General features: G+C 32.2%; 2 protein-coding genes across 4 annotated transcripts; both read left to right on the top strand.

Moving 5' to 3' along the window:
• Nucleotides 1–2,643: 2,643 nt before the first annotated feature.
• EMB1030 (Alanyl-tRNA synthetase, class IIc) lies at nt 2,644–9,072 on the top strand. 3 transcript variants are annotated; one of them, XM_088489888.1, is made up of 13 exons: nt 2,644–2,887; nt 2,982–3,334; nt 3,789–4,015; nt 4,242–4,420; nt 4,750–4,828; nt 4,937–5,071; nt 5,168–5,317; nt 5,452–5,562; nt 5,681–6,598; nt 6,750–7,022; nt 7,507–7,716; nt 7,841–7,998; nt 8,554–9,072. In XM_088489888.1, the coding sequence occupies exons 2-13, from the start codon at nt 3,160–3,162 to the stop codon at nt 8,888–8,890; spliced, it is 2,952 nt and encodes a 983-aa protein (XP_088346014.1). In that variant the 5' UTR covers nt 2,644–2,887; nt 2,982–3,159; the 3' UTR covers nt 8,891–9,072. The 3 variants fall into 3 exon arrangements, with proteins under 3 accessions (XP_088346014.1, XP_088346015.1, XP_088346016.1); XM_088489889.1 differs by having other exon boundaries at nt 2,668–2,887; nt 3,103–3,334; XM_088489890.1 differs by having other exon boundaries at nt 2,688–2,887; nt 3,125–3,334.
• Nucleotides 9,073–10,496: 1,424 nt separating this feature from the next.
• Nucleotides 10,497–14,225, top strand: LOC107605492 (beta-fructofuranosidase, insoluble isoenzyme CWINV3). The gene is made up of 5 exons (XM_016307385.3): nt 10,497–11,369; nt 11,989–12,147; nt 12,790–13,031; nt 13,387–13,477; nt 13,937–14,225. Exons 1-5 carry the CDS (start codon nt 10,497–10,499, stop codon nt 14,138–14,140), a joined length of 1,569 nt encoding a protein of 522 aa, XP_016162871.2. The 3' UTR covers nt 14,141–14,225.
• The last annotated feature ends 8,330 nt before the right edge of the window (nt 14,226–22,555 follow it).

The following is a 22,555-nucleotide window of genomic DNA, read 5'->3' as shown; positions in this document are numbered from 1 at the left end:
TATTCGCTTTTTTTTTTTTTGTTCTTAATTCTCTATTCTTCGGTTTAAGATTCTGCTATTGCTAGTGTTACTCAGATTGAATTGTCGAATGATTAGCTCTGTTCACTGCTGCTGTGTTGTACTCTATTTTGTTATTTTGTTGTACTGTGCTGAAACCTTGATAATTCTTGTTAATCTTTGAAAAAATTTGCTACTACTGTGTAACTTTTTATTGTGTTATTGTGATATAATTGTTGGTGTTGTTGCTGTGTAACTTTTAGTTGTTTCTACTATTGTTGTTTTCTTTTAAATTTTAATTGGTGTTGTTGATGTTCTTATACTTTATTATAATTTGTTAATTTGGTGTAATTTTTCTACTGTGTTGATCTTTGTTTTAATTGTTCAGTTATTTTCTGTTTATTGCTTTAACTGTTATTGTGAACTTGTTAATTTGATAATTGTTAACTCCACCTATGCTACACTTGCGGTACATAGCTGATTCCAAATCCGGATAAAAGAGGAGGGATGTGTTAAGCTTTCGACAGCCAACATAAAAACTTAGTCGAATCTTCATGATATGGATCAAAGACGTTATTGCACTAAAGCTAGGTCATTGTCCGGAAGCAACGCGTTGTATGGCTCGCGTATAATGTCAAATGAGCAAGAGCTGCTGCATCGGTGCCCGGGTGTAATGTTAAATGAGTAAGGGTTCCCACGTTTTCGTGACAGACGAGAGTAAATAAGCTAATTCACAAAGAAAAAAATAAAGGTAAAGGTCAGAGCGATATAAGATTGAGATTTGGGACATGGAATATAGGCACTCTAACAGGAAAATCCATGGAGGTGGTGGATACCATGACAAGGAGGAAGATTAACATCATACCTACAAGAAAAAAAATGGGTCGGCGCGAAGGCTAGAGAGTTGGATACCTCCGATTTCAAACTTTTGTATACAAGAAAGGTGAAGAATAGGAATGGGGTAGGTATTATCGTGGATAAGTAGTGGAAGAATGACGTAGTAGATGTCAAGAAGGTGGGTAATCGGATCATCTCTATCAAACTTGTGGTGGAAGAAGGTACTTTTCATGTGATTAGTGCCTATGCACCGCAAGTGGGTTCGAACGAGCAACACAAGATAAGATGTTGGGAGGATCTAGAGAGTTTGGTCCAAGACATATCTTCGGGAGATAAGATTTTCTTAGGAGGCGATTTAAATGGCCATGTTGGAAGAGAAGTGACTGGTATGGAAGTATTTACGGAAGTCATAGTTTCGAGGTGGTCAATACCGAGAGTAAAACTACTTTTCCTCAATTTTTGATCTTCTCACCACAAATACATGTTTTAAAAAGAGAGACAAACATTTTATAACCTATAGGAGTGTCATGACAAGCTCTCAAATCGACTTCTTCTTGTTGAGGAGAGTCAACAAAAAATCTTGCATTAATTGTAAAATTATTTCGAGAGAGAGTTTAATAACACAACATAGAATGTTTGTCATGCATTTTTGCGTTGAGCGAAAATTGAGAAAAAAACATCATACGAAGAACTCAAGAACAAGGTGGTGGCGGATGAAAGGTGAGGAACAAAGAAGCTTCCTAAGACAGGTAGGAGAAGAGGCAAAGTGGGAAGGAGATGGAAGCGCAGAGGAGATGTAGAGGGAGATGGCAGAAGTTATTAGAAGAACAACAAAACAAAGTTTTGGTGAATCTAGAGGAATAGGACCAAAAGATAAGGGGTCCTACTGGTGAAATGCGAGTATACAAGAAAATATAAAGGTAAAAAGGGAGTGCTTTAAAGAGTGGTTTTTGTGCCGCAATGCAAATAATTGAGAAAAATATAAGGCGCCTAAGAAAGAGACAAAAGCGGCTGTAAGTGAAGCAAGAACAAGAACATATGAGGGGCTCTACCAGTCTTTAAGCACAAAAGAAGGAGACAAAGGCATATATAGAATCGCAAAGAGTCGTGAAAGAAAAACGAGAGACTTGGATCATGTTAAATGCATAAAGGATAAAGAAGGAGAGGTTTTGTCTCAATATGAGAAGATCAATGAAAGGTGGAAGAACCACTTCTACAAGTTATTTAATGAAGGACAGAAGATTCTTCCGAACCTTGGTGCGTTATGCACGAGGGAAGAAGATCAAAACTTTGACTACTATCAAAGAATTCAAGACTTCGAGGTAAAAAAGACTCTAAAGCAGATGAAAACTGGTAGTGCAGTAGGACCCGATAATATTCTTATTGAAGTTTGGAAGGACCTTGGAGAGAAAGACACCAATTGATTAACCAAGTTTTTTAATGATATTTTAAGGTCAAAGAAGATGTCAGATGAATGGAAAAAGAACACCTTACTACCTATCTACAATAATAAGATAGATATACAAAGTTGCAAAAACTATAAAATGATCAAATTCATGAGTCATATCATGAATTTATGAGAAATGGTGATAGAACGGAGGTTGAAATAAGAGACACAAGTAATAGAAAACCAATTTGATTTTATCCCAAAAGGAAAAAATATTTTTATGCTTAGAAATTTTTTGTAAAAAGTCTATCCAAATTTTTATCAGTTAAAAAAAATATATTTTTTAAAAAGATGAAAAAATAATTACTTTATTCAAAAATTAATCCGTACTTATTTTAAATTAATAATAATAATAATAATAATAATAATAATAATAATAAATTCTTATCCACGTTAATTTTATCCCACCTTCCCAGTTCCCAGCACTGACGTCACTCTTATCTCCGATACCAATTCAGATTCTACTCCCTTCTCTGTTCGCGCTCGCCCCCTCCGCCACTTGAGCCTGTTCGGTTCCCCTCCGCCGCTGCATTCGTCAACCGGTTCTTCTTCCGTTCCGCCGTTCTGCTGCCCCAGCCGCACTCCTCTCTCATTCCGCCGCTTGAGGTTCTGTTCTGCTTCCGTAGTTGAATTTTTATATAAGCACGTTGTCTTTTTATGATTTCTGATTTGCGAAGCTATGTTGTGTTCGCTTTGGTAGGAGTTTTGAGTGTGCATGCTTGTTCAAAATTTTAGAATTCAGCTCCTCTCTATGTTGTTAGAGAGTCTTGTATTGATGTGCTTAAACTGACGACTGAGGGTGAGCTTGGTTATGTTCTAAGATATTTACGTGCTGATTCAAAGGGAGAGAGGGAGCCAAAAAATTGAGTGGCAGTGGCATGGAAGGATTGGCGGTTCAGCTTCGGAATCCACTCTTCCTGCATCCAAAATGGAAACGCGCCATTCCCACCGGTGCAGGCTCTGGCGATTTTGGCATTGTAGCAGGAGCCATACCCTCTTTCTCTCACAGTCTCACACCCTTTCGTGCATTCACAAGCACGAGGACTGGATCAGGTAAGCTTTATTTAAAGCTTTTCATGGGTTCTTTAGGTTAGAATTTCTAATATGTTCTACAATTAATTGTTGACTTCGTTTTAATGAAAATTTGGTTGACTATATTATCTTGTTTGTAAACATATGCGTTAAGTATAGGGCCATAAAACCTTTAGCCGGGTAGGATCTTCTTTAATGGTAACGGATAGGATTTCTTATAATTTCAAATTTCAAGAGATTTGATTTAGTTTTCATTTGTTTAGCAATAAGTTAAAGCGCATCTTTAGTTTAATGTCGGATTATTAGTTGAGTCTAAATACATGCCCAGATCCCCTCCCTTCGCAATTGATAATTCCTTGTTTCCAATGGCACATTCAGGTAGGTCTTCTATTTGAAACTTTGTACTGGTATCTTGAATTAATATGATTGTAGTAAGCATTCATTGAGTTTCTTGTGTTTTTTATGTTTGAGTCAGCAATAGTAGCAGCAGCAGCATCACCATCACAGGCCCAACCGCTAGCAGAGAAGGAGAAGGAATTTGATAATTTAGCGAGTGGGGATTCTATACGGCAGAGATTCCTGAAGTTTTATGCTTCCCGCGGCCACAAGGTCCTTCCTAGTTCGTCTCTCATCCCGGATGACCCCACTGTTCTACTAACAATCGCAGGAATGCTACAATTCAAGCCTATATTCCTCGGGAAGGTCTGGCCCTCCCTCGTGTATTTCCATCTTTCTTTACTGTTATTTGTTCGAGAAAAATTTGTATGCTCAGCAGCTTTCTTTAGAAACATTTATAGCTTATTAATGAACATACGTGGTATATATATAGATGTTTCTTTGCTCCAGGAGCACACAAGAATTTATCTTCATTGATTCAAAATCCATACGAATTCTCTTTCACACGCACCCCAATTTGCGGTATCCTTAGGTTCCAAGGCAGGTACCTTGTGCAACTACTGCTCAAAGGTGCATACGTACTAATGATGTTGAGAATGTTGGCCACACTGCTCGACATCATACCTTCTTCGAGATGCTTGGAAACTTCAGCTTTGGTGATTACTTCAAAAAGGAAGCAATTGTATGGGCATGGGAGCTTTCAACCAAAGAGTAAGCATTAGTGCATCTTTTTCATAGTCTGACCTTGCCTGCTTGCATATCATACTTCTGTTTATGTTTATGTGAGAAGTTTTGCTTTGAAGCAAGGACTTGGTTTGTTATGCTTCCATAACATCTGAATATTGTCATGCATTTTTTTATTTAATAGTTGTTAATTATTCTTCTTTTCCCAGCCTTGTTTGTGCTTATAGTTAATTCCAAACTGACTGTAATGCGCCTATATATTGTTCCTTTTGCAAAAAATGAAAAGCTATTAGTATTACTATTTTAAATCTGCATTTGACAGAACCAGATTTATCATGTCTTTAAATTACTTTTAGGTTTGGTTTGCCAGCGGACAGATTGTGGGTTAGTGTTTATGAAGACGATGATGAGGCTTTTGAGCTATGGTCTAATGAGGTTAGCCAAGCCACTGCTTTTTAAGTGTTAGCTAGATGTAAGTTTCCGATTGCCATTTTAATCAAGTGCATTGAGTCTATAGAAGCATTAGTCTTGATTTATTTGCAGGTGGGTGTCCCATTGGAGCGTATAAAGAGGTTGGGTAAAGAGGACAACTTCTGGACCAGTGGAGTGACAGGTCCCTGTGGTCCCTGCTCGGAACTTTATTATGATTTTCATCCTGAAAGGGGATACTTTGATGCTGTACGTATGTGGTAGTTTGAGATTAACTGACTGAAAATCACTTCAATGAAAATATTTAACTCTTATATTTGTGGGCTGGGTTGTGTGTTAAGGCAGGATCTTGGTGATGATTCGAGGTTTATAGAGTTCTACAATCTAGTATTCATGCAGTACAACAAAAAAGATGATGGTTCCCTTGAACCTCTAAAGCAGAAGAACATAGACACAGGGCTTGGACTAGAACGCATGGCTCGCATCCTTCAAAAGGTATATATCGATTTGCATTGTTGTAAAAGGGCCCATTCATATATAGAAGCATTCTAAGGCCCGGCTAATGCTTATCAGTTATCACTGCAATGCTTCTAATATCTTTCAGCATATATATTCTGTGTTTTCTGCAGGTTCCAAATAACTATGAAACTGACTTAATATTCCCCATCATAGAGAAGGCCTCTAAATTGGCAAATGTTTCATATGGCACTGCTGACGTTCAGACAAAAAGGAATCTGAAGGTAATGTGACTATCTTTCAATAGACTGTTGTACTGTCTTAAATATAGCTTATTTGAACTTACGGTTGTGTTTCTTAAAACTTTTAATCTAAGTCTTCTCTTTCTCCAATTTATCCTAGATTATAGGTGATCACATGCGTGCAATTGTATTTCTCATCTCTGATGGTGTTGCCCCATCAAATGTTGGGAGAGGTTATGTGGTTCGACGGCTTATTAGAAGGGTTGTTCGTACAGGCAGGTTGCTTGGTATAACAGGTGATGGTATGGGAGACCTTGAAGGAGCATTTTTACCAATTATTGCCGAGAAAGTTGTGGAACTAAGCACCAACATTGATTCCGATGTTAGGAGTAGATCACACTATATCTTTGAGGAATTGAAGAGAGAAGAGCTTCGTTTTGTACAAACATTGGAGAGAGGAGAAAAGTTGCTTGAAGAGAAGCTTGCTAATGCTTTGTCAAATGCTGAGCAAAATGGAACTGCACCTTGCTTGACTGGCGAAGACGTATTTCTTTTGTATGATACTTATGGATACCCTGTTGAAATAACAAAAGAAGTGGCTGAAGAACGTGGTGTGAGTGTTGATATAAATAGTTTTGATATGGAGATGGAGAAGCAAAGGCGTCAATCTCAAGCTGCACACAATAATGTCAAACTTGCCATGGGAAACGGGGCAAATATTGCAGAAAATTTACCTGACACTGAATTTATAGGCTATGACAATCTTTATGCTAAAGCAATTGTACAAAGCCTAGTGATAGATGGTGATCCAACTGCACAAGTTAGTGAAGGGAGTAACGTGGAAATTTTGCTGAACAAGACTCCATTTTATGCTGAATCAGGGGGACAAATTGGAGATCATGGTTTTATTTATGTTGTAGAGGGTGAAAATCAACCAAAAGCTGTTGTGGAGATAACAGATGTTCAGAAGTCTTTAGGTAACATATTTGTTCACAAGGGTACTGTTCGTAAGGGAGTTGTTGAGGTTGGCAAGGAAGTTGAAGCAGCAGTGGATGTAAAGCTGAGGCAGAGAGCTAAGGTATAACAACTGTTGACTTTCTCATTTCATTAACCAATTTGGTGTATTATAACTCACTACAATGTCACACAGACACATCCTTGTATCACGTTAGTTTTTCAAATTCCAAGTGTGGTTCATGTTGATAGCAAATATATTTGGTGCTTTGCAGGATCATCATACTGCTACTCATTTATTACAAGCAGCACTAAAGAAAGTGATTGGTCAAGAAACCTCACAAGCTGGTTCTTTGGTGGCATTTGAACGTTTGAGGTTTGATTTCAACTTCCACCGACCACTTCTTGACAGTGAGCTTGGAGAAATTGAAGGGCTAATAAATGAATGGATTGAAGCAGGAATACTTCTTCAAACCAAAGTGATGCCACTTGCTGATGCAAAGCGTGCTGGAGCTATTGCAATGTTTGGAGAAAAATATGGAGAAGAGGTTAGAATTACTCCATACACATATGACATAAAATTTTACCATCTTATGCTTTGTTTTTTCTGAGGAGATATGCATATCATGAAGTGTATATTTTCAGATGTTTAAACCTAGATTTTTAGGGATATGTTGCAATTATTTCTCAGGGATCTTAATTTCTTCTGACTACAACTCCCCTGTCTATTGTCGATACATCAAGACTTAATCCCCCTCTCTACGTCCTGTCCACTGGCACATGGACCTTGATAGTGAATAATGTAAAGCTGAGTGATATACTAGTATCGGAAGATCCTCTGTGAGAGCATCTTGTTGCGTAAGAAATGAAACTATGAATAAAGTTTAAATCCTAATGACCAAACAGATTATCAATCTCTCCGTAAAAATTAAAAAGGGAAGTAGAATATATTCATATATGTATGTCATTATTTATCCAGCTGATATGATGTTTATGCAGGCTCTTGTGGTTTTCTAATTGGTTGTATTGCAGGTTCGTGTTGTAGAGGTTCCTGGTGTATCAATGGAACTTTGTGGCGGAACTCATGTCAGTAATACTTCTGAAATTCGTGGTTTTAAGATAATATCAGAGCAGGGTATTGCTTCTGGAATCAGGCGTATAGAAGCTGTTGCTGGGGGAGCTTTTATTGAATATGTCAATGCTCGAGATATTTATCTGAAGCAGTTATGTTCCACTCTCAAAGTATGTTTCATGATCCTGAGTTCTCATAATAATGTTGCCAATGTTTTGCGAAGTTAATATTCTATTTTGGCATTTTTTATCTCTACTAGTCTCGATGTTTTATGTTTAACCTTACGATATGAAGGTTAAACCCGAAGAAGTGGTGACGAGGATAGAAAACCTTCTAGAAGAGTTGCGAGCAATCAGAAATGAAAATTCTGCCTTGCGTGCCAAAGCCGCAGTCTACAAGGCTTCGGTTATTGCCGGCAAAACATTGTTGGTGGGAAAATCAGAACAGTACAGGTAATATTTCTTTCCTGTTCATTACATTCTATAATATAATGCTAAGGTACTAACTAATGAATATAACTCATGGAAAAAGAAAAAGATGTGTCTGATACAGAGTCGTCTTCCACTTGAAAAATTTTCATGTCATAGCCAAAAAATTATAATCAATTAAGCAGAAGTAATTAATTGCATCACCTTATTTTATTTCACTTTGTGTATTATTTTCTATGGATGCTTAGATATGGTTAGAACTCAAGTCTTTAGAGAATTTCCTTGTGCATGTATACTTCCATATATGGTGATAATTTTGTAGTAGCATGTAGGCTGCTTTTTGTATTCTATCTCTTGAGACAGAAAGAGGACATGAATATTATTTGTTCTTCACTTTCAACAAGTATTGATAATACATGTATCTTCTATTCTGTCTTAGAGAGACAAATATCCATCAAAATGCAGCCTAGAAATAGAGATGTTCTTTAATTATTTGATGGTTGGGTAGACGCGAATGATCTTTTCCCCGCAATACTCGACGTGTATGATATCTATTTATAGCTTGTAAAAAATGTTCAGGGTGCTGGTTGAGTGCTTGGACGATACTGATCCTGAGTCACTTAAAAGTGCTGCGGAATATTTAATGGAAACATTACCAGATCCAACAGCCATTGTACTGGGCTCGTGCCCAGGTGAAGGGAAGGTTAGTCTGGTGGCTGCTTTTACTCCGGGGGTCGTCAATCTGGGGATTCAAGCTGGTAAATTTATTGGACAGATAGCAAAATTATGTGGCGGTGGCGGCGGAGGAAGGCCCAATTTTGCCCAGGCTGGTGGGAGGAAACCTGAAAACCTGGTGTCTGCCCTCGAGAAGGCTCAGGCCGACCTCATAGCCACTCTATCTGAAAAAGGAAACTGAATTCCAGAAGATGTCTCACAATGCAACGTGAGAAGCTGTAAAAACTTAGTTACATATTTACCAAGTGAAAAGATACATATGTAATACATACATACTCCTATTTCATGTAAGCCCATAATTTAAATCAACTAACTAACTGTAATGTTCTTAAATGTATATAAAAAATGAATTATTTGATCACATTTTTAATACTCGTTTTTACACATAATTTATATGATTCTATACAAAATTATTGATGATGCAAGTTTGTCAATTTTACATTGATGTAAGTGTATTTTGCTGTTTTCACTTTTTCTCTACCTATATCTAGATGATATACTTTAAGATTGGTGAAGTACATAGTACTTACAATTATGGTGTCTATGCTAATTAAATAGTGTTAGCAATACTTTAAAAATGTTAAATTTAAAGTCATTTTTTTTATATTTTAGTAATATTTTTATTTATTTTTAAATTCAAAAAGTATTGTTAAATAATAAATTCTAAATTTTTAATTCTAAATTTTAAATTATTAAATTATAAATTTTAAACTCTGAATCTTCTAAAAGTTAAAAGTTTTTAGAATTCAAATAAAAAATGACTAATATTAACTAACTATAAAATTAAATTATTGAATAAATAACTCTGTATTATGACCCTTGCTCACCAAAATTAATTCAAATTTCAAAGCATGCAATTATACAATTCTTTGCTTAAAAATAAATAATAAATAAAAGGAGCAATAATACATATAAAATAACTAAAGCAAAATAAATTAAAGAAATGAGCAAGACCTTGATATTTCTTCTTATATTTTTAACCAAAAGACCTTTAGACTTTTTTGAGTCTTTGTCATTATTCATTTAATATTGTCTTCAAGTGATCCTTCAGGGAAAAGATTCGTTGGAAAAAAAACTTAGAACAGGGTCACGCATGTGGGTTTAGATTTAAGAAACTATATTTGATTTTAGATTTGTCCCATGATCATTATGTCCATCACACATGTTCTTCCAAGTTTTGTGAATATATTAATTAGTCCATTATTAATAAGATGCACTCTGCATATATATATACAATACAAGTTCTTAATTAATCAAACCAATTCATGTTCTCCTTCACAATATTCATGATGAAGAACTTTGCAACACTAATGTTACTTGCATTGTTTCTTTTTATCCTGCAAAATGGAAACAGAATTGAAGCATTCCCAGATAACATTATTAGTTCTTCTTCTATTAATCAACCATATCGAACTTCTTATCACTTTCAGCCACCAAAAAATTGGATGAACGGTATTATCCCCCAACCATGCTTTATGATTTATGAACTAATCTTTTTAAATTGAACATGCTTTAGTTTATTTATTTATTTATAGGCCTTACTTCACTGTTGTATTCTGTTCTGTTCTGTTCTGTTCTGTTCTGTTCCTCTCTGTTATAAATCATTGATCATCTAATTATATATTTTCTTTATTTCATTTGACATGTTTTTGTTGAGGAAAATTTGTAAATCAATGCCTTCATTCTGCAGATCCAAATGGTAAGCACACAATGAAACTTAGTTTGACTTTATAATATACCAAAATTTATGATCATTACTAAAGTTTGATGTACCTATGGCAGCACCAATGTACTATAAAGGTGTTTACCACCTTTTCTACCAGCATAATCCTTATGCAGCAACCTTTGGGGACAGAATTGTATGGGCTCACTCTGTGTCCTATGATCTCATCAATTGGATTCATCTAAACAATGCTATCGAACCGAGCGAGCCTTTCGACATCAATAGCTGCTGGTCAGGTTCAGCCACCATACTCGAAGGAGGCGAAAAGCCTTTTATTTTGTACACAGGTATTGATGAAAACAAACACCAAGTTCAAAACTTGGCTATTCCAAAGAATGCATCAGATCCTTTCTTAAGGGAATGGATCAAACTCCCTCAAAACCCTGTGATGAAACCACCAATTGGTGTTGAGTTGAACAATTTTAGAGACCCTTCAACTGCTTGGCTTGGAAATGATGGAAAATGGAGGGTAGTTATTGGTGCTCAAAATGGTGATCAAGGGAAGGTTATTTTGTACCATAGTAAGGATTTTGTTGATTGGAAAGTGGATTCTAGGCCGTTTTTCGCGACGGATAACACCGGAGTTTGCGAGTGTCCGGACTTCTTTCCGGTGTTGATCAAAGGCGAAAATGGAGTAGATACATCTTTTGATCATCAAGATCCTAATTTTGTTAGGCATGTAATGAAGATAAGTTATCTTAGTAGGTTACATGACTATTATTTTCTTGGAAACTATAATGTCTTTGGTGACAATGAAAATTTTGTTCCTGATGTTAAATTCACAGGAACAAGTTCAGATTTAAGGTATGATTATGGTAAATTTTATGCTTCCAAATCATTTTTTGATTATGCTAAGAACAGGAGAATATTGTGGGGATGGGTGAATGAATCTGATTCTACACAAGATGATATTCAAAAAGGATGGGCTGGTATACAGGTATTTAATATTTTTTATTTTTAGTTGACTTTTTTTTTTAGGGTAAAATATATTTTTTGTCTTTAAATTTGATAAAAATTTCAAAAATACTCATAAGTTTTATTTTGTTTCAATTTTGTCCCAAAAGTTTTTGATTTGCATCAAATATACCCCGACCGCTAATTTTTCAAAAAATTTAAGACCAATTCAACAACAATTTCATAAGAACAACCCTCAACACAAACAAATCAAGCATAATTTTCATGCATTATTGTTAAATTGGTCTTAAATTTTTTGAAAATTTAGCCATCGAGAGTATATTTGATGCAAATCGAAAACTTTTGGGATAAAATTGAAATAAAATAAAACTTAAGGGTATTTTTAAAACTTTTGTCAAACTTCAGGGACAAAAAATATACTTTACCCTTTTTTTTATTACTCATTTTTAGTCTAAGGAGTCAAAATTTTTATGAATATAGTACACTTATTTTAGGTCAAATGGATATTTATAGAAGTTTATGTTTTTATGTTTAAGGACTAAAATGTATATGATGTAAAGTTTAAAAGGTAAAATGCAATTAATTAACAAGCCATTTAGGTAAATGATGGTTGTTGCTTAATTTTGCTATGTTTGTTGTAGTCAATTCCAAGGCAAATTTGGCTTGATAAAAGTGGGAAGAGATTGGTGCAATGGCCAATTGAAGAGGTTGAAAAATTACATGATAAACAAGTTAGCATTACTAAAGAAAACCTCCTTAGTGGATCAACTCTTCAAGTCTCCGGCATCGTTGCATCACAGGTAAGTTATAACAAATTAATTGGTCATACATTTTCCAAATCAATTATTTTAAGAAATTTTAGTCGAATATTTTAAAAAATTTTCAATTATCAAATTAGTTCTTAACCTTTTATTTTAAGGCCAATTCTATTGTGCCTATAAATTTTTGCCTAAATTTTGCCTAACTTACTTTTTGTAGTAAGTTTTAATTTTTTAAAAATTATTTAATCTTATATCTTTTAAATTAAATAATAACTTTTAACCCTTTTTAGTATATTGGTACCACTTTTTAGGCACCATAGCATTCACTTTATTTTAATAGATAAATTAGTGTCGCATCGAATTCTGTTAAAAGATTGACACATTAGTTTTATCGTTATTTGATAAACTAAATCCCTAAGTATTCTTAAAACTTTTAGATTAATTTTTCTATATAGATAAATAATCTAAGGTGGAAACTCAGGTACAGTAAACTTCACGTGAAGTTTATAACTCGTTAGATAAAAATTTAATCAAATCAATGGCTCTCAATTATTAACTTCACATAAAATTGACTGTAACTGAGTTTTTACCATAATCTAATATTTCTTTAAAAGACAAATTTTATAATAAATCATCATAACAAAATTATCATTATTTTTGAACCTTCTCATCACTGTGAAGGTTGATGTAGAAGTGGTATTTGAAATATCCGAAGTAGAAAGTGCAGAATGGTTAGATCCAAAGGGTGTTGATCCACAAATACTATGTAGCAAAAAAGAAGATGGATCAAGAAGTGGCATAATTGGACCATTTGGTTTGTTAGCTTTGGCTTCAGAGGATCTCCGAGAGCAAACTTCAGTGTTCTTTCAAATCTATAAAGCTCCAAATAGATATGTAGGCCTAATGTGTAGTGATCAAAGCAGGTATTTTTTGTTTATTATTGTATTATCAATCCCGCTACATTACCAACAGTGTTTCTGCCAACTTCTGCCAACTCTTGTTTATGACTGTATTTAACGTAAGTGTCTTTGTGGATGTGTCTAACAAAAATGTCTTTTTTATGGCTGTGTCTAATGGAAGTGTCTTTATATATATATTTTCTGGATGTGTCTCTTTATACATGTGTTTAAAATATAATAATTAATTATTATTGACAATAAATTGGCAAATAATATATTGGTACCCTATACTTTTCCTTGTATTATATATGCTTCTGAATTTACTTCATTCTAAGTTTAAAATAACCCAGAACAATATGTTTTCTCTACTCTTATGCAGGTCTTCATTAAGAGATGACATTGATAAAACTACATATGGAACTTTCTTTGACATAGATCCTACTCAAAAAACAATTTCTCTTAGAACTTTGGTATGTCTATTTGTGTGTATCTCAATGCATGGTTCATAGCATTCATGCTATTTTTTAAATGTCTAATCTGATCTATAGTCATCTTTCAAACAATCATGTTAGAGTATAATTCTAATCAACTAAATATTCAGATATGCTAAATAATTCTAATCAATGCTTATTGATACGTTTTTTTTTTCTTCTTAAAAAAGATTGGCAATGCAGTTATGTAAATAAAAATGGACAAACCCATTTGTATTGTCAATTTTTTTTTATATTTAAAAACTGCCTAGTCTTTTGAAAAAAACATAGCAATGTAGTTGAAAATTTGCTTTGGTTCTAATTAAAATACACTTTTTTCTCAATTTTCTTAATCATAGAGCAAGTTGACTTATTTATATAATTTTATCTACCATCATAAGTATAATACTTAATTGATTTGAGTGGAAAGGCATATTCTTATATATTCTTGCTATACAGATTGACCACTCTATTGTTGAAAGTTTTGGAGATGAAGGGAGAATTTGTATCACCAGTAGGGTTTATCCTTCTTTGGCTATAGATAAAAATGCTCATCTTTTTGTATTTAATAATGGGATTCAAACTATACAAATTTCAAAATTAAATGCTTGGAGCATGAAGCAAGCACAAATTGGCTATGAGGGCAATATAAGTTGTGTTTGAAGAGAACCATAGAACTTTATTTAATCCACAAATTATTGAGTTTTTTTTTTTTAATTTGTTTCCATTATTGTAATAAGAAGATGAATCTGATGTAAGAATTAGTTGTTCTTATTAGAAATTCTGCATTTATTTTGCTTAAATAAGATTTATATTATCTTAATGAGTGATATACCAATGCAAGTACATCATATCATAGTATTTTATTTAATTTATTAAACAAATTCAAATAACTCAGACTCGTGCATATATATAATCATGAGATCAATTTATTGAGTAATATATTAATTAATAAACTAGGTTAAAATAATTTTACTAGGTAACTTGACATATATGCTGGAATAATTTCATAAAGTTACATAAAATCAAATCATTATTCATTTTGATCATATAGTAATTAGATGTCCAAACCTAGTTTTTGTTATGCCAAAAACTAAATCATGGTAACTATTGGTTTTTTTTTTTTTTTGGTCATGATGGTAACTATTGTTTGCTATTAGGTTGATGTGGCCTATTGGGCCAGAACACGGAAAATTTTTTATAGAATGTTTTTTCTTTCTTGGGCCTAGGCCCCTTTTATTACCAAAAAAAGTTTCATTACTTTTTTTATTTTTTAATTGAAAAAATCTCTTTTTTAAGAGGGTTGAGAATTTAAAATTTAAGACAAATAAAAACTTTTTTTTTTAATTCTCAAATATTGTTGTTTGCTTATGATTGTTTGAGATAAGGAAAAATATGAAACAACAAAGTAGTAGCCCCCTTCTCCTGCTTGGTAACCCAAGTCTCTTTCTTTTGTAAAATTATTATTATTATTATTATTATTATTATTATTATTATTATTATTATTATTATTATTATTATTATTATTATCATCATCATCATCATCATTGATTTTTTTTGGGACCTCATTATAATTAGGGCATTTTACTCAAATAAAATGTTTGAAAAGATTCTTTACTCAAATACAATATTTGCTATTCGTTTACATGAGTATCTCATGTTTTATTATTATGTAAACCATGGTAGATAACCACGGTTTCCAATTTAAACATAAACCATGAAAAAGTTTGGTAGAAACTGTGGGTGATCACCACGGTTTATGAGAAAAAGATTGTGAGCATAAAACCCTGTTGGTTACCACGGTTTATGCTTTGAGTAATATAAAATTATGTGACAAACGAATAATATTAAATTAATTATTTTTTTTGCAATATAATTTAAAAAATTAATAAATGTCAAATGAAGTACTCTATATAATTAAATATCAAATTCAATATTCTACATAATTAATAATTTAGATAGTTTAGGAAATTAATATATTAATATTTTTAAACAAATTTTCTTGCGTCTTATACATATGCCAATCAAATAAATTAACCAATATTTAAAACAAATAATATTGTAGTAGACAAAATTAATAATTTAATTTAGTTTTAAAGTAAATATTTATGTACTCAAATATCAAATATAATACTCTACATAATCAATATTTTAGAAAATAAAAAAATTTATTACAAAGCAATTTAAAAAAAATAAGTTAACAAAATATTTATAGGACTTTTTTTCATTCAATCGTTAATAGGTAAAGGTATATCAAAAAATAAAAATATATATCAAATAAAAAAATCATTTTCTTTCTGCATCAAATTGATAAGATAGAAAAATAATTTTTTTTTTATATTAAATTGATAAAAAAAAAAGAAACATAGTACTATTTTTATACGTAAAAGATTTAGAATAAACTAAAAAGACAGAGGAATTACTGAGAATATAAATTAGATAAATAATTTTTCTTAAAAAGTATTGATACCTATGCTAATATACCAAAAACCTTCAACAGAAACCTAAACAAAAATAAAATAAAATAAAACAACAACAACATTTAAAAGAAAAAAAAAAAAAAAAGAAGAAAAGCAACCGGTGGTGATATATTTTGAAAAGCAACCAGTGGTGATATATTTTAATGAAAGAAACATATATGACAGAATAGTTACTATGGAAACAGAAACTCATAACTCATATCTATATTATAAGAAGAAGGAAATTAACATTTTTTCAGTCAAGTTATCCAAAAAAGAAGAAAGGCTACAACTTTAGAGAAGTTCGCAGCTGGATTCACATTCATGGAACTAACAACAAAGACTTTCAAGCAGTATAATAACCAATGTGAAAGAACCTAAACCACATAACAAGATTCAAGTTTCAAAAAGAAAAAAGTAATTATATTCTCAGTAATTTTTCTGTTTTTTTAATTTATTCTAAATCTTTTACGTATAAAAATAGTATTATATCTCTTAAAAAGACAGAGAAATTATTTATCTAATCTATATTTTCAGTAATTTTTCTGCCTTTTTAATTTATTCTAAATTTTTTACGTATAAAAATAGTACTATATCTCTTTTTTTTTTATCAATTTAATGTAAAAAAATTATTTTTTTATCTTATCAATTTGATGTAGAAAGAAAACGATTTTTTTATTTGATATATATTTTTATTTTTCGATATGCCTTTACCTATTAATGATTGAATGAAAAAAGTCCTACAAATATTTTGTTAACTTATTTTTTCTTTTTAAATTGCTTTGTAATAATTTTTTTATTTTCTAAAATATTGATTATGTAGAGTATTATATTTGATATTTGAGTACATAAATATTTACTTTGAAACTAAATTAATTATTAATTTTGTCTACTACAATATTATTTATTTTGAATATTGGCCAATTTATTTGATTGGCATATATATATAAGACGCAAGAAAGTTCGTTTAAAAATATTAATATATTAATTTCTTAAACTATCTAAACTATTAATTATATAGAGTATTGAATTTGATATTTAATTATACAGAGTATTTCATTTGACATTTATTAATTTTTTAAATTATATTGCAAAAAAATTAATTAATTTAATATTATTCATTTGTCACATAATTTTATATTACTCAAAGCATAAATCGTGGTAGCCAACAGGATTTTATGCTCACAATGTTTCCTCATAAACCATAGTGAACACCCACGGTTTCTACCATGCATATTCCGTGGTAAGCAACCGCGGTTTATGCTCAACGTTTCCTACAAGTAGGGGTGGCAAGTGGGGAAACCCACCCCGCCCCGCCCCGCCTAGTGAGGCGGTCCCAGAATCCTAGCCTGCCCCGCCTAACGGCGGGCTCGCAGGCTGGCGGGCTTACCTCTTTTTTTTTTTTTCTTTTATTTTTAACTATTAAATAATATATATAAAGGCATAAAAAAATCTCTCCTATTTTTTATTTTTAACTATTATAATTTCTAAAAGTATAAACAAATTATAACTTTTATATTCACAAACATTAAAGTCTTTGTAATTATAAATATCTAATAAATATAATTATAAATATTGTTCCCAAAGCAAAATAAACATAATCCAAAACATAATTATAAATATTGTCTTTAAAACAAAATAAATATAATCCAAAATACTCAATTTTCATCTTTATTCTCTTATAAGTTGAGTTGGGGGAAGTTGAGTTTTGGTAAAAAAATTGTAAAAATACCCCTTGCTAAAAAATTCTAAGCCCGGCAGGGAAGCCCGCCCCGCCCCGCCAAAGCTCGCGGTTTAAGCGGTGCGGGTTAGGTGGGCTTTTACTATTTAGCGATCCCAATTTTCCAGCCCAGCCCGCCTTTTTTGGCGGGTTACGCGGACCGGCCCGGCAGATTTAAGCTCGTTTGCCACCCCTACCTACAAGTAAACCATCCCTACCACCCACGGTTTATGTTTAAATTGAAAACCGTATTATCTACAACGGTTTACATAATAATAAAACAGAACACTCATGTAAACGAATGACAAATATTGTATTTGAGTAAAGAATCCTTTCAAACATTCTATTTTAGTAAAATGCCCTTATAATTATCATTATGGCCCTAGCATTATAATCCGAAAATGGTAGTATCTTTTGCTCACCTTACTCGTAACAAAAACATATGGGCAAATTCTTAACAAAGTTAATAATAAATTTGTTGCGAAATAAATAAATAAATAAATATAAAATAAAAAAATATAAATAAAAATTTCTTTATATTAAAATTTATTAATATTATTATCTTAAAAAAATAAAAATAATATATATATATATATATATATTCACTAATTATACCTTGCAGCATCTAAAGAGAAGGAGGGGTGTTTGTTGTTTGTGTAAGTATTTGTCTTATACCGTACTTTTATTTATATACATACAAAAGTTATACTTTTAAATTTAGTTAATTTTAGTTTTGTCTTGATAAACTGAACTTCACTATTAAAAACTAAAAAAAGTTAGCGTCCAAATCATTAAATGAGCATCCATCTATATCATAACACTCTTTTTTGGATATCTATCAGAATTATATCTCGTTAAAACTTTACTAAAAAAAATCTAATAGAAAAAAAATTTAGTGAACGAAAATGAGTACAATATCTTTTATGACGAGGATTGCCTCGTTAAAAATCTTGTCAAAAAAAATTCAATAAGGATAAAAATCTGACCAAGGAAAAAAGAGTACAGCATCTCCCTCTTATCGACATTATTTAACATCTCAAAATCGACGCATCCCAATCTGATGTATCAATTTTTCAAAGGAGGAATTTGGAAGTGACTTTGTAAATAAATCTGCCAGATTATCGCTTGAGTGGATCTGTTGGATATCAATTGTTCCTTGATTTTGAAGATCATGAGTGAAGAAAAATTTGGGAGAAATATGCTTTATTATATTACCTTTGATGTATCCATCTTTAAATTGAGCATTGCATGCTATATTATCTTCAAACAGAACAGTTGGAGCTATTTTTCTACCAGTCATTCCACGAGATGATATAATATATTGGATTAAATTCTTGAGCCAAAAACACTCGCGACTTGCTTTATGTATCGCTAGTATTTCAACATGATTAGAGGATGTTGCTGCTATCGTCTATTTCGTGGACCTCCATGATGTAGCCGTATCACCATATGTGAATAGGTATCTTATCTGAGATCTTCCTTTGTGTGGATCAGACAAGTATCCTACATCTGCATAGCCAACTAATTGTGACTTGGATTTATATGGATAAAACTAACTCATATCAATTGTTCCATGAGATGTCGAAAAATGTATTTGATTCCATTCTAATATCTTCTGCTTGGAGAGAAACTATATCTTACTAGTAAATTTACAATAAATAATATATCAGATCGTGTATTATTAACAAGATATATTAGTGCTCCAATGACAATGAGATATGGTACTTCAGGACTAAGGATATCTTCATTTTCTTCTTTAGGACAGAATTTGTCATTTTCCACATTCAAAGACCTTACGATCATTAGGGTATTTAATAGATGTGACTTATCCATATAAAATCTTTTCAAGATCTTTTTTGTGTATATTGTTTGATGAATAAAGATCCCATTTTTTGTATGCTTGATCTGCAGGCCAAAACAAAATTTAGTCTTTTCAAGATCTTTCATCTCAAACTCTCATTTTGGAGCTTTTATAATTGTTAAAATCTCTTCAGGGGTTCCAATGATATTTAAACCATCAACGTACATAGTAATTATAATGAATTCAGATGCAGATTTCTTTATGAAAATACATGGGTAGATATAAGCATTTTTGAATTCGTTTTTAGCCAGATACTTAGTAAGACGATTATACCATATTCGTCCAGATTGCTTTAGACCATATAAAGATCTTTGCAATTTGACCGAGTAACCCCTATAAATATTCATTGGATGATTTAGATATCTTTAGTCCTTGATGAATTTTCATATAAATATCACAATCTAATGATACATATAAATAGGCTTTCACCACATCCATTAGATGCATATGTAGTTTATGATATGCGGATAAACTAATCAAATAACGCAACGTTATTGCATCTATTCCAGGAGAATATGTTTTTTCATAATCTTTACCGGGTCTTTGTGAAAAATCTTATGCCACGAGTCGAGCTTTGTAGCGTACAACTTCATTTTTATTATTTTGTTTTCTCACAAATATCCATCTGTATCCAATAGGTTTTAAATCTTCTGCTGTACGGACTATAGGTCCAAAGACTTCACGTTTTACACGTGAGTCTAACTCACCCTTCATAGCTTCTTCCTATTTTGGTCAATCATTCCTTTGTCGACATTCTTCGACTGATCTTAGCTCAAGATCCTTATCTTCATGCATGATGTGTAAATAGGGGTAGTAGGAGCACCCGAACCCGCGGGTACCCGACCCGGAGGCGATGCAGGTAGTTGAGCGGTGCGGGATGGGGTCGGAGTCAGGGTAAACCCGCCCCGGAGTATATATACATATATGTTTCTAGAGATTCTGGTTCTTTTGTTTGTGCCTCCATCAGATCCCAAGTCTCCAAAGTCTTCTACAGAGAACCATAATCACCACAGTCTTCTTCTCTGCTGCCCAGTCCTGCACCTCCTTGACGTTGCTGCAGCTCAGTCCCGCAGCTCCTTATTGTTGCTACTCAGTCTCGTAGCTCCTCGTCGTTGCTGCTCAGCTCCCGCCTGCCTTCGCTGCTCAGTCCCACAGCTCCATAAAACTGCAAGTTCCTCTCTCTCTCTCTCTCTCTCTCTCTCTCTCTCTCTCTCTCTCTCTCTCTCTCTCTCTCTCTCTCTCTCTCTCTCTCTCTCTCTCTCTCTCTCTCTCTCTCTCTCTCTCTCTCTCTCTCTCTCTCTCTCTCTCTCTCTCTCTCTCTGAGATCTAAGTTCTTCTCTTCTTCTTCTACAGATTCATCGTTTGGTCACCGTCGCCATGGCATGTGAGCCTGTTACCGGAGCCCCTTTTCTCTGTCTCTCTGAGTTTGTGACCGCCAGTAAGTTCTGTAATTTTTTATTCAATTTTATTAATATATGTGTTGTACAGTAGGTTTATATGTATTTGATTGAAAATTTTATTGTAATTTTATTGATTGAGAATTATTTGTTGATTGCAATTTTTTTGTGTTTCATTGTAGTTTTTCATTTTTTATTTTGATTATGTGTTCTGATTTTGTTAATAATTAAACCAAAAATAGCAAAAGAGACTCTTAGAGCATATAATGAAATTGTCCAAGCTAACATAAGCAACCAGCATAGATCAAGGCTTCACTTGGTCAGAATTTCAGAAAGATATGTCCATTAACATTTTGGACATTATAACAGACTCTGTATATACTTGATTTATATGTGTTGACATTACAACATTGTTGACATTACAACTGTAGATTTATATGTGTTTAATTGAGAATTTTGTTGTAATTTGGTCATTTCTTGTTTTCAGGGGGCTATCGTGGCAGTTGGAGCATCAAAGCCTACTGTTAAGGCTGATGCAACTGGATTCTTCAAGGTGAAATATAAGATGATACAACTGGATTTTTCAAGGTGAAAAATAAGATGCTGGTGAGTATATGTGCATATATTTTCTTTAAGTAGTTATGTTTATGCATTTATTAAAATACTATATGAAGCCAATCAAGCCATTGCCATGAAAAAATAAAATAAAAATAAAAAGAACAACTATTCCTTCGTTGGTGATATGTATGACTGAGAATAATATTTTCAAGTGTCTCTAATTGTAGTTTTTTATTTTTTATTTTGATTGAGAATTAGAAACTTTGTGATTATAATTTTGTTTATATGTGTATAATTGCAATTTTTTATTTTTTATTTTGATTGAGAACCAAAGATATTGTAATTACAATTTGTTTATATGTGTTTGATTGCATTTTTTTATTTCTTTGGTTTTTTTTTTCATGACTTTGGCATGTTGTAATTGGTTATATATGTTGATTAAGAATGAGACTATGATATTCATGCTTTAAATAAACAAAACAAGAAAATAATTAGTACTTCTATAGTTTATACTAATATTTGCAATCTAATACTTACCTATGCTATCATGTTTTTTTTGTAAAGTTTTCAAAGTGCTTCCAACATTTAACGGAACTAAACTTAAATTAGGTAAAATATATTTATATCTACTAATATTTATTTATGTTAATTTTTTACATAATATTAATTAATTTATTAATTACTATGTCTTTTAATTTTTAAATTTAGATTTGAATCTTGATTTTTAAATTTTTAATGATGATAAAGATTTAAAAAGTGATCAGAATAAGGATTGAAGATTCTTTTATATCTAGTGTTATAATTTTTTTAGGTTTAATTACTCTGTTGATCCTTATAGTTTCACGAAATTTTCAATTAAGTCCCTATACTTTTTTTCCTTTTAATTGGGTCCCTATACGTTTTTTTTTTTCAATTTAGTCCCTACCGTGACAAAAACGTCTAAAATAACAGAATATTCTCTTAAAAAAATGAATATTCTCTCTTTTAGGATAGCAGGACACTCTTATATTTTTAAAATTTCAAAAAAACCCTTCTCACTTCCACACTCACATATCCTTAGCCCTAACCTCTTCATCGAGCTCT

This window comes from Arachis ipaensis, chromosome B6 (assembly GCF_059453495.1).
Source record: "Arachis ipaensis isolate K30076 ecotype BB chromosome B6, ASM5945349v1, whole genome shotgun sequence".
NCBI lineage: Eukaryota > Viridiplantae > Streptophyta > Magnoliopsida > Fabales > Fabaceae > Arachis > Arachis ipaensis.
The sequence above is the reverse complement of the archived record's forward strand: the minus strand, read 5'-3'. Positions and strand labels throughout refer to the sequence as shown.